This window comes from Vigna angularis, chromosome 9 (genome assembly GCF_016808095.1).
Source record: "Vigna angularis cultivar LongXiaoDou No.4 chromosome 9, ASM1680809v1, whole genome shotgun sequence".
NCBI lineage: Eukaryota > Viridiplantae > Streptophyta > Magnoliopsida > Fabales > Fabaceae > Vigna > Vigna angularis.
In genome coordinates, this window is record NC_068978.1 from 30,133,280 (window position 1) to 30,150,072 (window position 16,793).

The following is a 16,793-nucleotide window of genomic DNA, read 5'->3' on the forward strand; positions in this document are numbered from 1 at the left end:
CCACAACTCCATAAATTTCAAAACAATAACTCCACAGTCATACCAACATCAAACAAAGTCCAAAATACAAATAATGTTATTTAACATATCAATGAAACAATAAAATTTTTATTTGCAGAAATAAGCATTAAAAACTTACAAGTTTGGTTGGCTTGGAGTGTGCAAGTGTTGTACCTGCAACGTAGTTGACCTGGTTGTGCAAAACATTTGCCTGAAGTCCTCACTTATTTTGTCTTTGCTACCATTGCAGTTTCTGCACCATGAGTTTTACAAAAAATGGTTCCTTGGACATGGAATTGTATATAAATAGCATAATAATTGTGTCAAAAGAACTAAACCAGTAAATGGTCAAAAAAATTAGAAAAAAACTTCATACTTTCCACCCAAAAACGCCATCAACCACTAAATCTTCTACACAACTTCAACCCACACTAAACCATACCTTGAAAGGGTCCGGCAACACTCCGGCGATGCTCCGGCGGCACTCTGGCGGCCACCGCAAGGGTCCGGCACAGGGAAGGAAGCGGGTGGGAGGAATCGAGACTCAAAACGCGCCCTTAGTTGGCTGGGTCGGAAGGAAGACGATGTCGTCTTCGTTTCGTCTGCCAACGCCGGAGCTGCGGCGGCCCTGAATCGGAACTGGCTGGGTGGAAGAAGACAGACTCCGGCGGCACTCGTGGCTGGTCGGAGGAAGACGCACTCTCACTCTAGGGTTCCCGCTCTCTCTCAAGCTTCTCTTCTCTCTCTACCAATGTCCCAAATTCAAAATGTGAAAACTGAAAATGGAACCCCGAAATTTCAAACCTCTCTGCAAACTCTCTTTCCACGTCATTAAAAATTCTCAAACCATTTTCCACGTGGACCACTACCATTTTGACATCTGTCCTGTGTCAAAATGTTGTCAAATTCTGTTGTTCAAGTATCATTTCCCTTTTTGTATACACTTCGTTTTCTTACCATATTGAGGTGGTCACTTCAGAAAAAATGAACAAAATTTAGATGTTGTAAAAAAGAAGGATCCAAATGAACAAAATTTACAAAAATTGAAAATATATTTTACACTAAAAAGATTGAGTTTCGCATGGAATAAAATGGACAAAAAGTAAAAACAAAAAATATGATATTAAGTCAAAAAAATAAGAGCAATAGAAAAAATCTAAATTAATAGTGTGTTTATCTTGTAATACTAATATTTTATCTTTTATATTTATAGGTTTTACAAATAAGACAGGGTTATTTTTATAATGATTGTTAATGAATTCGTAATGGTCGTCAGAGACCTTATTTTTACATTATGTTATGTGATTTATCTTAATGAATTGAAATTATATATATATATATTTAACTTTTGTAAAATATATATGTATTATAGGTTTAATTTAAAATTAAATGTAGCTAATGTTGGAGAAATAATAGAGTAAAAAAAATGAGCTAACAGTGTGAATCGTTCTCTTTTTAATGAATGAGTATTTTGTTATTATTACGCTATTTTATTGGTCCATATGTATTTAAATAGTTACAAGGCTTACCATATTTAAAAATATAATTAAAAAAATAAAAAATATGAAAGATGGAAAAAATTCGTTATCTATATATGGTTGATACATAGTTTTTATAATTATGGAATAATTTTCATAATATATACACTATTATCAATTAAAATCACAAACAAGTTTTCAAACTGGTTAATTCCCATAAATATATCATCATGAATTACTTGTAATTTTATTTAAATTAAATAAAACGATTCTAAGTTGTAATATTTTGTATTAAATAACACATGAATATCTAGAATTTAGATTTCACACAAGGGGCGATTATTAATACATTATGGTGAAAACATGCTCGAATTTTATTTTCTAAGTTAAAAGATTCTCATTATTTTTACAATAAATATTTGAGACTCTCTAGGATAAATTTTACATATATAAAATAAGTTAAAATTATATATATATATATATATATATATATATATATATATATAATTTTTTTTTTTAATTTTCCGACCACCATGATCTTCCAAAACTCTTGTGTAACATGAAACCCGTGTGAGTTGGGAACATGGACTTACCATGCTACTATTATTGTACACAACAAAAATGAAAATTCCACTACAAAATAAATGCATAAATAAAAAAGGAAAATTGAAAGGTTACAAAGACAGTTTTCTGTTCACTCAAACAAAGGAAAAATATAACCATATTCTCTTATTCCTTCTTGTTTTTCTCATGATCAACCCAAATTGCAGAGAAAGACTGTGCTCTTACTTAACATTTCTACCATTTCCTGTGCTCTAAAAGCTGTAAGTTCACACACACACACAACACACACATATATATATGTGTGTGTGTATATATATATATATATATATATATATATATATATATATATATATATATATGTGTGTGTGTGTGTGTGTATATATTTCTTTTTCAAACTGTGGTTTGTATGAACTCCAAAAGTATGAATGAAAGGAATAGTGGGTAGGGAAATACTGTGAGATTTTTCTTTGTGTGCGAAAGAATAGAAGCTGTTTGTGCAAATCCATGTGCGATGCTTGAGGACAAGAATGTGGAATGTAAAAGGTGGTATTTGGGTGGTTGGTTTTATTTTGATTTTACTTTGATGATTTTGTGGATTGTGAGTATTTTTGTTTTAGTCTTTTGGTTTGTGGGAATACCTTGATTTAAAAAAAAAGGGGAGGGGGATTGTTTGGCTAAGTTGTGATTACTTCACCTCTTCTTATATTATATATTGAAAAAAAGAAGGAATGTAACAGTCTCTGGTTTCATTTTGTACTCCTTTGTGCATTGTTTTCTTACCTTAATATTTTGATGTTGGTTTAGGTCCACATATTGACTTCATAACTAAAGTGGTACTGCACATTGATGATTTTCAGTTTGAGTGTTTGACATGTTTAGTTATTGGTAATAATAATGAGTATATGATTGAAAGTAAGGCTGTGTGCAATCTGTATTGTCTTAAGACATGAAAACCTTGATTGCTGATGAAAGAAAAAGGAAAACATGAACATGGGTGAAAAGTAGCATGAGGTGGAGATAATGGGACACTGAAAAGGTTTTACCTGGGACATGTCACAATGATGCAGGACAATGTACTAGTGGAGTTATAAGTTTAGTTTTTCTTTTTGTCTGATTCTCTTCTATCCTGCATTACAGCTTTTTAAAATCATGCCAAGTGCAATCATACAATTTTATAATGACTTGTTCACACAGATGAATTGTGTTTACACATTTAAAAGCTATAAATTGAATATTTTATTCTGAATGATGTGTTATTTTATATGTTCTTAGTTTACTGTCTCTGTGTCATATTTTAAGTATGTCAATCTAGGTTATGCCCTTATAAAGTGATGGACTGCTAAAACTTATATGTTTTCTGTTACACACTTTTTCTAACATAGCTTTGGACATCTAATGGCATCATCGGATGAAGAGGGTGAAATTATCCCAGTTGTTACCAGTTATTGGTTTGAAAATGAAAAGGAGGATTTTGTGTCACTTTGTAGTTTGACATTGTTGTTTAGCATTAGTGAGACCGAATGTGACTTGGGAGAAAAAGTATTTTTGCGTGGCACAACCGATGATAGCCTGCAGAAAATTTACAAACAGATCACAGGATGGAGATTTGAACTTACCTATGAGCAGCCCGAGATTTCAGTGCTTTCAAAGGACCGAAATTGGATAACACTCCAAAGACCAAGGGAGTGTTTTGAAAGTACAATTAGGACAATCTTGGTCACTGTATATTTTTTACATTTTCTAAGAAGGAATCCAGAGGAATCTCAACTATCTATTTGGGACAAACTGAAGAAGGCCTTTAGGTGTGGATTTTCTTTTGTCCTTTGTACATTTGTGATCTGCCACATTCCATTCAATTAATTAATGCTATGAATGTTTTGAAGCGCATTTGATATCATACCATCTGTGAATGATATTCTAAATCATGTGAGTTTGATGAGAGAAGCTGTTAAAAGGGACAAAGATTTAGCAAAATCAAAGGTACGAAGTCCTGCATTGTTTTGATAAAATTAGAATACATTATAAGAAATACATCTATTCCATATGCATGCACTAGATGTCTGTATAAACTATGCAGTTGATAGAAGCAACTGATATGCATCCCTCTGTATTTCTAAAGTTTTTAGTCATTGTATTTGTCCCACGTAATTGAGATTTTATGTTTTTAGTCATTGCATTTATCCCACGTAATTGAGATTTTATGTTTTATTGTCTGAAAATGTAACTGGTACGATATTTTTCATTGCTGGTAGCAATGTCTGCACCAGATAGCTGCAGTTTTAAAAACATCTAATAGATTCACAACAATTTTGATGATACCTACAAAAATCTAAAATTCTTCCCATAGAATGACAGACTTATAGTTTAGTAGCACTGTATTGTTTTGGGTTTTCATTAGCCTTTGTGTGAAGTGATTACCATTTATTTGAAAGGCATAATAGAAGGTTGTTTTGGTTCTAGTGCTGCCAAGTTAACTCCTTTGATTTTGGGCAATCCCAGGTTTGTTTATAAGCTTGGATTCACATGAATATGAATGATTTACCATCTAATTCATTTATCTTCTAAAGTACTGTGTTGAATTACATCTTATACTACTTTTTGAGCTATGTGTCCACGTTCAATACGAATACATTATTCGATGTTTAGCTTGCACAATGTATCTTTGAATTCCTTTGTAAATGATATTTATCACAAATCTTTATTTATTTTAATGGACAGTACCTGCGTGATTTAATGGAAAAGGGATGTTCAAATGAAGACTTCCATGAGTACAATGTAAAATTTGACCTTTTTTTACTTTTTATCTGTATTTGATCTTTGCAGTTCTTTCCTTTTCCATGTTAAGTTGTTTAATTAGCAGGATGTTCATCCTACAATGCAACCAAAATTTATTGTGGACTCAGGATGAGGAGAATGTACAATCTGATGAACTGAATCTCGTTGGAGAGCAAAATATTGGATATGATACTGTTTGTTCAATATGTGATAATGGTGGTGAAATACTTCCGTATGTCTTTGTCATATAACCATAAATAACTTATTAATTAAACCTTTTTGAACTTTTACTTACATATTATATTTTTTCTGTTTTAATGATCAGTTGTGAAGGAAGTTGTTTGAGATCCTTCCATGCAACTAAAGAGGCTGGTATAGATGCATTTTGTGAATCTCTTGGCTACACCACTGCTCAAGTTAAGGTAAGTATATAGTGTTTTCCATCCGCTGTTACTATGTTTGAACAGTATAAGGGAAACAAAAGAGCAATGATGCACCGATAGGATACATATTTCGGATACGACATGTGTTTGATACGCCAATACATGTATTTTGAAAATAATAGAATACGATATATATGTATATTGAAAAATGTACAAAAATTCTTAAAAACATAATAAATATATATGATTACAATTGTGTAAACCCAAATCAAATGTATTAGACGTTTCAACATAAAAATTTATAAATTATTATCATCATAAAAGTATTATTGGTTTATGTTTTAGATACTTTATTGATAAGTATTGGTAAGGTAAAGTATCCTAAAGTATCGAATACATATATTTGTCGGATATGGATATGTGATACAAATTGAAGTATTGGTGTATCTTAGCAAAAGAGTAATGAAAAAAATAGGAGGGAAGGAGAATAAAGAGGAGACAATTCTCCTCACTCTTCTATAAGAGAGAAAATTATGTTACTCTCCAATTTTGGACAGAACTGAGTATAAATAAATTATTCTCTGAAAATAATTACCAAACTAATGAGAATGAGTATTTTTTATTAGCATATTCAATCCAAACAATGTGATGATGAATATCTTTCTTTTTCATACCTTTTCCTCACATTTCATTTCCCACCTGTCTCCTTCCCATTTCATAATAAACTCCTTAACTCATGGCAGCATTATTTTTCAATAAAACTTCAACTGTTGCTTGATAGAACCAAATCATAACTTTGCAGGCCTTTCCAAACTTTTACTGTCAAAATTGTAAATATAAGCAGCATCAGTGCTTTGCATGTGGCAAATTGGGTTCATCTGATGTATCATCTAAAGCTGAGGTATAATTCAGATGCATTTTAGCTTTTGTATACATTGGATCCTGTCTTTCTCTACCTCAGGTAACATTTCATTCGAATAACATCCAGTGATGCATGTCGTCAGTTTTTCTTTCTGTAGGTTTTCTTTTTCTGATTAGTTAGTGTCCGGAAGCTATTCATCTTTATTTTGGGCAGTAGTAATAAAGTATGATATTGAAAGTTTTAGAACATTTGTTTGGTTTTCAAGCCTATCATTATTGGAACATTGGGATGTATATTGCTCATATGGAGTGGTGAGCTCCTTGAATTAATAATCACTATTAAAATGCTTAATCTGATTAAGGATTGTGTGGTGTTTAGGCTCAGAGATTATCTGATGGCTTGGTCAAATCGCAACCTTGTCTAATGAGGACCATCTGATCGCTAAATCTAGAGGAAACATTTTGTCTTATATTAGTTTGATGTGGATCATATCTTTTGAGAGTTCTTAATCTGTAAATTCTAAAGAGAACTGTATGTAGAGGAGAGTGCAGGGTTGAAATACTTGTATTCAGAGAGAAGAAAGGTGTGTGAACACTCTGTTTGTAGAAGAGAGTGAGAGAAGAGAAAGAAAGAGAATCAATAGTGAAAAAGAGTGTGTGTGAAGCTTGGTGTTTGCTGGGTTTCTCTTTGATGTAGAAGGGGTAAGAACCAAGGGGTTACCTGTTATATGTTAGTGTGTATTGTTGTTTCATAGTGAAGCTACGTTCTCTCCTAGACGTAGACTACAATGGTTGAACAATGTAAACCTTGTTCTTCCTTTGTTACTATGTTACATTGTTTTTCTGTGTGTTTGTGCTTTGTGTTTTGTACATTCTTGCTTTGTTTTGGTTCAAGTGTTGTCTTAGTGTATCACCTTCTTCGGTCTTTTTACAACCAACAATTTGTTCATGTTCCTTAAGGATATTTTTTTCTTTTGTAGTTTGGAGTGCAATTTTGTTTTAAATGCTGAAATTAATTTACCTGCTTTTTGGCTTATAAAATTTGTAAAGTGCACAAAAACTATCATGTTTGTTTCTTCTTAGGTATTTCCTTGTGTTACTGCAAATTGCGGTCACTACTACCATCCTGACTGTGTAGCAAGGCTTCTCTCCCATGGCATTGACACCGAGCAAGAGGAAATGGGAAAGAAAGTTGCCTTTGGCAAAGCATTTGTCTGTCCTCTTCATACATGCTCTTTATGCAAAAAGGGTGAAGTTAAAAATGTTCATCATTTGCAGTTAGCAATATGTAGACGCTGTCCTAAAGCTTACCACAGAAAATGTTTACCCAAGTGGGTTTTTTTGTTTTTTCATTTTTCCTTTTCATTAATTATTTATGGTTACAGGTATTCATGTCAACAGTATTACTATGTTTATGTTTTATTTGTTGAAATGAAAACGTGCTATATGCTATTATTCCTTCTTGGTGCATGCTCATGCCTACATCTATATGTCTCATTGTTTCTATTTCTTTCTTCAGGGAAATTTCCTTCACACTTGATTATGATAAGGGCATTGAGCAGAGGGCTTGGGATGGTTTACTTGATCATCGAATTTTGATATATTGCATGTAAGTTGTAACTGTTTAAATGATTGGATATTAAAAACAGCGTTTTGATTATAGATGTATCCTTATTCTTTATGATAGGAACTTGGAATTAGAAGTAGAAATTAGGATAAACCAACCTCCTTTCTGGCCTAGCACAAGTAGCTCTCTGTTGAGATTGATTTCAGAAAGAAAAAGCAGGAAGATAAAAAAATAACCAGGGAAATTTAGATAAGGTTGCACAGACCTTTACATTTCATATTTCTCACCTGTCAGTTAGTCATATTATTCCCAATGTAGTAATCATATGAGGCCTAAAACTTGTTCTCATCCAATTCTTGCTTAGGAACCATGAGATGGATAGCAAACTTGGGACTCCTGCAAGAGACCATTTGGTATTTCCTGATATAAAAGTCAAAAGGAAGGTATTAAATTACAAATTATTTGACAAAGGAAAGGATACTATAAATTTGGGTAAAAGTTTTGAAGATCTTCCTCCAAACTGGGTGGCAAAGCAGAGTGTTAGCTTTCGAGAAGGGGATGTTGCCAAAGATGTGGAAAAAATATGTTGCAAGAAAGATACACTTTTCTCTAGTGCATCAATCAAGTTTGATTGGTATAGAAAATATTTGAAGGTCAAAAATATGCCTGTGTCAAATCATTCCTCTCCAAGTCTTTCAAAAAAGATACCTTTAAAGGGTGCTAACTTGTCATGTAATTCAAGATTATGTGAAGCTAAATCTCTGCAGAAAAATTTGGTCTGTGGAAGAATTGAAAAAACTGGCTTTGAGAAGCCTCTGGTAAACAAAATCCGAACATCTCTTGACTTTGATAATGCTGAAATGGAAAACAGGTACTTTATGTGCATTGTTATATGTTTGTGTTTTTTCTTGGATTAATTGAAGAAGAAAGGTTGATATTTAAGTTCAGGTGTTTACATTTATTCATCACTGTCTATGCAGTGTATTGTCTTTAGTGAAAGAATCCATGTCTACATTTAATGAGCAAGAATTCATTAAGAACCATCAAGCCTTCTCTTCAACATCAGGTTTAACTGAAACTGATTTTCATAAGAACCTTACTCAAGGGAAAGTAGAAGGGTCAATTAAGGTTTATCTTATTTTTCCCTCTTGAATGTAGCATTCAGTATTGATGTTAAATAGAATCTGAGCATATTAAGATAAAGTGGCATATTAATTAATTATTAGTGTTCTAGTTAAAGGATCTCTGGATTTCTTGCAGGCTGTTCAAACAGCTTTGCAGAGTTTAGAAGAAGGATGTAGTATTGAAGAAGCAAAAGCTATTTGTGACCCAGGGGTGCTCCATCAGCTTTTCATTTGGCAGGTTAAAATACCTTTTCAACATTGTTGTTCAAGATGTTATATCAAAACATTCATGTGTCTTAGCCCTTTCCCTAAAATTTCATCAATATTCGTGTCATTTTCTCTGCACTTGCAACTGATGCAAACACTGTTTAGTGATAATGCAATACTGAGTTTGCTTATACTTGTATTGGTTTGTGTTGTGTTTTATAAAAACTTCTGCTATCGTGGAAAAACATCTATATCTGAATGACTGTTATTTGAAGGAAACATGAAATATATTGAGTCAATTTTCTGAGTATTAATTCACTTGCAGAAGCAGATCAAGGTCTATCTTGCACCTTTTCTTCACGGCATGCGATATACTTCCTTTGGTCGCCATTTCACTAAAATAGACAAACTCAAGGAGGTAAATACATTATTAGATTCTTTTGAAGTATAAGTTGTCAAAAAGGAGAACATTTATGGCATCTGTTTGGTTCTTTTCCTTTAGTTATGAAGGAAATTGCTCATCAACTATTATATTATTGTATTAGTGTGTGTGCGCTTGTGCGTGTGCACATTTCATCCCATTTCTTGTCTTGTGTCTGAACTTTTTCTGTTGGTTTTCCACATTTACACTAACCGATAAGGGTTACAGATTAGCCAATACTACCATATAGTTATTGTATAATGTTGGAGTATATAGTATATAAGATCTTGTTGGAATAAACTTAAATTTATGAGTTATTGTGAGTGAAAGTATTTAATGTAGTAGGAGAGCAAGAGTCACTAAGTTAGCATGTTGTGTTTTTACATTTATGGTCATTATATTGCTGTGTTTTGTAATAATTGGAGACATTATGACATGGAGATGAAAGGCCAATTGTTTGTTCTTTAAATTGTAAGGTTTACCTGGAATGAAAACACACACAGGTATATTTAGAAAAGTAGAATTGAGTGTTATTTTCTTAACAAATCTCACCTTACAAATCAGTTTTGTGAAATTAAGTTTGACTTAAATTTCACTTTCTAAAGTATAAGAATGTTATTGCTCATCTTTTTGAAAACAACTATGAGAACTTCATTGTATCTAAATAACAAATCACTAAATTATATGCCTAAATTCTGAACTAGGCTGTTTTAGTGTCGGGGATAACTAATTGTAAGTAATGATTTTGTGAATTAAAATGCTACAAACAACTTAAATGTTGAACTTTCCTTTGTTTTACTTTTCAATGGTCTAATTAGTAAAGCTGATGTAAGAACACTCCCTAGTGCAGGTTGTTAATAGGCTTCATTGGTACGTTCAGAATGGAGACACGGTATGTGGTTAAGTAATTGTCCTTCATGCTTTTTTATATTTTGGTTATACATACCTTGACTGGAACCTTGAATAGAAAATAAGAGAAAAAATAAAGATTTTATTTTTTAATAGTAGAATGAAGAAAGGCAACTCTCCCTAGGATCTACCTTCACAATTAATTTTTCCTTTTTCCCTTCCCTATTGGTACAAGATTGTCCTCTATGCTACACTGTACAATGTAAAAGCCATGTTTATTTTCCTCATTTTACAGAAAATTTAATTTTAACTGAAGAGGATATGATCACATAAAATTTCATTCTTGTGCTCTGTATTGATCTAAAATGCAACCAAAAAAATAAATAAAAATCAAATACTAAAGTCTAAATTATAAGAATAAGTTCTGTATCTAAACAAGCATTCTAAATATTTAAGACAGTTAATAAATTCCTAAAAACTAAATTATCCATTTTCAAACAACAGATATTTAAGGTTATTGTCAACAAGTTAATTTTCAACGTCTACTACTTTAACCGACCAAATATTCCAACTAACAAGCTAATGATTGGTGTGTTTTGAGATGTAGTACATACTGATCCCTAACATCAGTTTTTAAACAAAAAGAAAAACTAACTTTAAACACAATGGCTCTAACATACCTTATATTCATTTTTGTTTTGTTAGTGTGTTATCGATATTAATTAATAAAAGTATATGTCACAATCTTGGAATACCTTTTTGAATGTGTTGATATCGGAGTCCACAACCTGTTATTCTCTGTCAATTCAAATGGGGGCTTTGGATTTTTAGTTATTCGAGTATGTTTACTTGCAATCTTTTATTTTCTAGCGTGTTCATTTTATTTGGAATGTGGCAATAAGATTAGTACAGGTGATTTATTGCACATTTATGTATCTTCTTCTGCTCTTTCTCCTGAGATGAATGCTCTATTTAGTGGAAATTCAGAAATACTAGGTTCTTCCTTTTTGTATTTTGAGCATTTGATGCGTCCTACTGCAAGTATGAGGATTTGCAAACATTTGAAGAAAAACAGGGAGGTGACAGTTTTCTGGCAATGAGTATTTTACAATACATGAATAGATGATAGACAATATTTCATGAAATTAGCCATTTGACAGGAATAAATAGTCTTGACAAGCACATTCAATAGTCAGGCTTTAGTCCATCAAGAGAAACTTTTGCTGAGATTTGCATATACGTTGTTGCATACTATTACTGATGCTATGTTGCTGATCATGATGCTGTCTGAAGCATATATAAATTAATTGGATCCTTTCTGGTGGGTAATGTGAATATATCAGGCCATGTAACTTCCTATGTTTTTGGAACAAATTATGGGAATCAAAATTTTCTAGCATTCAATTTTTATGGAACTTCTCAAGCAGATAAAATTTCAGAGATGAGAAATTCATGAATGAATGATAACTGCTGAAAGTTTCTACTGGATTTAGCCGTTGTGTTGACTAACTTTCTCAATCCATGGTTATGTGTAATCCTTGCCAGGTTTTGGACTTCTGTTGTGGTTCTAATGACTTCAGTTGTCTAATGAAATCAAAGCTTGAACAGATGGGGAAGTCATGTTCATTCAAGAACTATGATTTATTCCAACCCAAGGTAAGTCTTTATGTGGCTCAAATGAAGGCATGCATGGCATAGCTTTTTCTTCAGTTTTTATTTTCCTCCTGCTTCAAATTTAAAACTGCAATGTAATAAAGATTTGTTTCTTCCTTTTCCCTGTTGCAAATGCCTTTTATTGCTAATGAAATCCTGCTGCTTGTAGAATGATTTCAACTTTGAAAAGAGAGATTGGATGAGTGTCAATGCAGAAGAATTACCCAACGGTTCTAAACTTGTAAGAATCTAAAAAACTTCTACTTCATAATTCATGAATACTTCCATGTTTAATATCTTCATTACTATTTTTTCCTTTCACCTGTTGATATTTTACCAGATCATAGGGCTGAATCCTCCTTTTGGGGTGAAGGGTTGTCTTGCTAACAAATTTATTAACAAAGCATTGACTTTCAATCCAAAACTTCTTATTCTAATTGTACCAAAAGTAACTAAAAGGTCAGTGTTTGTTTCATTTCATACCCTTTTTCTTTCATGCAATAAGAACAATACTCAGCTATCTACTATGTTTCCAGACTTGACAAAAGGAAAGGTGGATATGATTTAATTTGGGAGAGTGATGAGATGTTTACAGGAAAGGTGAGTTAGCAAAAGTACAGATATTTCAACCCCAACACTGTGTAATCAGGGACAACTCAAGAAATGAAGCATTTTTATCATAATTTTATTTAAAATTTACATTTCGAGTTTTTTTTTAGGCCTAAAGCAATTAGTATTAAAAACAAATTGAGGCTTTTTTTCTTACTAGCTTGGAGCCTTGAGCCGATCCTTTATGGTATACTGTATATAACCAAAACAAGGGACATGTAAATTAGCTTATCTTCTGCATTATGTTCATTCTTACAGTCATTTTATCTTCCTGGTTCTGTTGATGTACGAGACAAGCAATTGGAAGACTGGAACTTGAAGCCACCACCTCTCTACCTTTGGAGTCACCCTGATTGGACCAGTTTTCACAGGAAAATTGCTCAAGAACATGGCCACATGAAGGAGGAATATGATATGCATGTGAAGAATTATCTTATGGAGGAGAATCATGACTGTTACCAGGACTATTCTGGATTACATAAACATGGGGATGTTTTGAGCATATTTGATGATATTCCATGTGATGATGATGATGGTGCAGATGAGGAAGTTGCAACATGCAATGCTCAGGGTCAGGTGAAGGGAACACTGTTTTCTGATTGTGGAGGAGAAATGGAATTGGAGAATAGGTTACCCTTTGATGAAGCTGAGGAAATGTGCATTGATATGGAGTTATCAACTCCCTAGAAATATGAAATGGCTACACAGATACAAAATGAAGAAATTAGGTCTTCTTTAAAGTAGTAAGTTTGAGATGAATGAAACTGTTAAATGGAATTTAGTAGTAGGATTGGTTATGATGTGTTCTTATTACATTGTGGACCCTGTATACATAACTTTACTTCAAATTCACAATCTTCAAATTAAATGATTATAGTGTTCTTTCTTCTCTTTAAAATATGAAAATATTAAATATATTTTTTAATTAAAAAATAATATTAAATATTTATTTAGGGTTCTTATTTTCTGCACTTCTACAATTTCTTCGTATTTTTTAAAATATTTCTTATCTCTTGTATATATAAACTTTTACGTGTATTTCTTGTTTTTATCGTGACTTAACGAAGTCGGGAACCATATTTTATTCTTGTTTTAGTATTATAGGAGTGGAGTTAGTAATAATGGGGTGCTTAGTATATCAAAGAGTGCAGGAAGCAAAATTCATTGGGCTGTGTTTAAGCCCGATGTCACAGGAAACCCGAAACTCCTAAGCGCAATACTTGCTCCAAAGTCCAAACAAAGGTTAACCCATTTTTCTCTTCAAATTTCACCCTTCTCACTCTCTTTCTCTCTCTACACTCTCCTTCACTCTCTCTCTCTCTCTCCGACCTAGCGAGACCGAGCGATCCGACTCTAATATCGCGATGCTCCGCCGCGCAACCTCCGCCCTCCTCTCCGGAGCCTCCCGCCGGCGCTTGTCCACCGACGTACCGGCAACGCCCTCGGCGGAATCGAGCTTCGTGGAGGCGTGGAAGAAAGTGAGCCCGAATCTGGATCCTCCGAAGACGCCGCTCTCGTTCTTGAAGGAGCGGCCGCCGATTCCCTCGACCCTCCCTTCCAAACTCACAGTCAACTTCGTCCTCCCCTACGCTTCCCAATTGTCCGCAAAAGAGGTCACGTTTTTTTATCTCTATTGGTTCTTGTAGCACATTAATTAAGACCGTATTCTTTGAATCTCTGGAATCTTCTGTTTTGGTTTGTGTGTTCCTGCGTTTCGCACGTGCTGATCTGGGGATTTAGGTCTAGGGTTAACGAGGTTTGTCGTTGCGTTGTTTGATGGAAATGGAAAAATGACAAGCTATTTTGTTTATTTAGGATATGTTTGGGACAAATGTGAAAATTAGATATTGTATTTCGATAATAGATCCTTATGTAATCGATTGTGAAAATTAAATGTATTTCATAAATGTATTCCGCTTTATCAGACTTGGGATTCTCCCCTATCTTTCCCAGATTCGCCTTCATTTGTTTTTCAGGGTCCAGTGGTTCTACAAGTATACCTTTCAGTATATTTTAAACAATCGTGTAACAAATTTTTAGAACACTTTTTACTGTATCATAACTGAGAGGTCTCAAGTAACTGTAAACATATATTTGAATAGAACATACACCATTTATATCTGAAACTAGAAGCCTAGCCTTTTGACCTAGTTCGTGATGTTAAAATTACTTACAGTGGTAAAGAATTCGCTTCCACCATGACAGATTGGTAGCACTTCTGAAAGCCAAGGGTCTGGATGCAAGGAATTTGAGAGGAGTGAAACCCTCTATTATCACAGCCAAGGAAATCATAGTAATGCACTATTATCACAGCCAAATCTGCACCATATCCATAAATATATATATATATATATATATATATATATATATATATATATATATATATATATATATATATATATACTAATCATTATATATAGAGTTTTGTTATGTCAAAATAAAAATACAAAATATTACATAAAGTTTCTTATAGTAAAGAAGTGAATCTAGTTGTTAATCTGCCCCTTTTCCATAACAGACATATATATTAATCAGTAGTCTACACCAAAAAAATATATATAGTGATGAGAAGGAAGAGAAGATAGGTATGAGAAAGATACCGAAATACTCTCTCATGATAGAACAATGAAGAATAGTGTCACCATTGTCTCGCACAACATAGGTATGAGAAAACCAAACATAATTGATTTCATGGAACATAATGAGGCGTCCAGTTGAATGAGATACTGATGTCTAATAATTTTATTATATTATAAATTACTTCCTCCGGTCTTTATTGCAAGGTATAAATTCTAAGCAGCCTACATTCCAAAGCACCCCAGTAGTCTCAAAAGTAAATTTTAAGTTGTCTGATTAAACTGGGTGTGACTCTTCTAATTAAATTGATGTAAGTTGTTAAATGCAGTGGAATATAGCTGGATGAGACAGTGTTATTAGTTTGTTCTATATGAGATTGCATTTAGTTGACATGAAAACTGTGCCTACAATGGCCGGAAAGAAAAAGGATCAAATAAACGGAGAAATCAGAATTTTTGGTGTTAGCTGTAATTTTCCAATCTCGTCCCACCAAGGGCATGATTGCTGGTTTCGGATCAGACTATAGGTTAATTCATATGCCATTCTCAATTTCTTATCCTTGTAATTCTCATCATGAAGATGCAGCAGATCAATTTTGTGGACACTTTCTCCTAAACCTGAGGTGATAAGTTGATTTTAACCCAGGGTAGAAGCTGAATTTCTTTTAACCCATGGTTATCTGTTTTTTTTTTCTTCTTGTTCTGCCATGTGTTACATTCACTGGTTTGATCCAATCCAAGTTTTGGATATTAGTACAGAAAATTCCTTAACTGATAAGTGACATAATTTGTGTGCAACAGGTTGACATGGTGATTGTACCAGCAACAACTGGGCAGATGGGTGTTCTGCCAGGACATGTAGCAACAATTGCTGAGTTGAAACCTGGTGTCCTCTCTGTTCATGAAGGGAACGATGTGACAAAGTATTTTGTCAGCAGTGGCTTTGCATTCGTCCACGCGAACTCTGTTGCTGACATAGTAGCTGTTGAGGCCGTGCCGATAGATCGGATTGATGCAAATCTTGTTCAGAAGGGCCTTCAAGATTTCACCCAGAAGCTCAACTCAGCCTCAACTGACTTGGAGAAAGCTGAGGCTCAGATTGGGGTGGACGTCCACAGCGCTCTCAACTCTGCTCTTACAGGCTGATAAGTACTGTAGTGTTGAGTCCTTTCCTTTATTTGTTTTTCACCCCCTCCACTGCGTGGCGTTGATTTGTCACGGTGTAATCAAAGTTGCCAAAGAACATTGTCACCATGAATTTCTGTGTTCAAAGTGATTTCATAAAATAATATTTCGACAGCTTCCTTCTAGCTCAAGGATGTTGGGCAAGACCTTCATATTAGAAACTAAAGCTTCATTTTTTGTTTTGGATTATATTATTATAGGCACTATATCATAATATTAGTCATCTAATGCAACTCCATAGTTACTTGACTCGTGTCTGTCTGGATCATTCTTGCTTCATTGTGCTGATACACATGCATGAAACTTGCTCCAGGATAATGATTGCTATGCATGGTTCATTGGGCCCCACGAGAGAAGGTGAAGCATTTTGAGTTAGATTGAGATTTTGGGTCTGATAAGTGTATATTGATCCAGGTCTGTTCTTGAATGGAGCAGATGAAGATCCCATGTTCTAGGCAGTTTCTTCCTGCATCTCCATAACTTTCTTTCTGCACCCTCATAAAAAAATTCCCATTTTGCCCTTTCGGGATGTTGTACAAAA

At 33.6% G+C, this 16,793-nt stretch overlaps 2 protein-coding genes across 2 annotated transcripts; both read left to right on the plus strand.

Annotated features, from left to right (window-relative positions):
• The first annotated feature begins 3,437 nt into the window (after positions 1–3,437).
• LOC108346783 (protein ENHANCED DOWNY MILDEW 2) lies at positions 3,438–13,306 on the plus strand. The gene is made up of 17 exons (XM_052868171.1): positions 3,438–3,844; positions 3,926–4,022; positions 4,946–5,049; positions 5,143–5,239; positions 6,003–6,101; positions 7,145–7,392; positions 7,581–7,670; positions 7,993–8,499; positions 8,609–8,756; positions 8,889–8,990; positions 9,285–9,377; positions 10,231–10,272; positions 11,775–11,885; positions 12,052–12,123; positions 12,223–12,341; positions 12,419–12,482; positions 12,750–13,306. The coding sequence occupies exons 1-17, from the start codon at positions 3,438–3,440 to the stop codon at positions 13,176–13,178; spliced, it is 2,829 nt and encodes a 942-aa protein (XP_052724131.1). The 3' UTR covers positions 13,179–13,306.
• A 440-nt stretch (positions 13,307–13,746) lies between these two features.
• LOC108347667 (ATP synthase subunit delta', mitochondrial) lies at positions 13,747–16,501 on the plus strand. The gene is made up of 2 exons (XM_017587061.2): positions 13,747–14,104; positions 15,869–16,501. Exons 1-2 carry the CDS (start codon positions 13,856–13,858, stop codon positions 16,211–16,213), a joined length of 594 nt encoding a protein of 197 aa, XP_017442550.1. The 5' UTR covers positions 13,747–13,855; the 3' UTR covers positions 16,214–16,501.
• The last annotated feature ends 292 nt before the right edge of the window (positions 16,502–16,793 follow it).

What these genes read in the sequence shown, in the direction of transcription:
- LOC108346783 (XM_052868171.1), top strand. Translation starts at nt 3,438, where the DNA reads ATGGCATCATCGGATGAAGAGGGTGAAATTATCCCAGTTGTTACCAGT. An exon ending in ACACCACTGCTCAAGTTAAG is followed by an intron (nt 5,240 to 6,002) that starts GTAAGTATATAG and finishes ATAACTTTGCAG; the next exon opens with GCCTTTCCAAACTTTTACTG. An exon ending in ATGATTTATTCCAACCCAAG is followed by an intron (nt 11,886 to 12,051) that starts GTAAGTCTTTAT and finishes TGCTGCTTGTAG; the next exon opens with AATGATTTCAACTTTGAAAA.
- LOC108347667 (XM_017587061.2), top strand. Translation starts at nt 13,856, where the DNA reads ATGCTCCGCCGCGCAACCTCCGCCCTCCTCTCCGGAGCCTCCCGCCGG. An exon ending in CCCAATTGTCCGCAAAAGAG is followed by an intron (nt 14,105 to 15,868) that starts GTCACGTTTTTT and finishes TGTGTGCAACAG; the next exon opens with GTTGACATGGTGATTGTACC.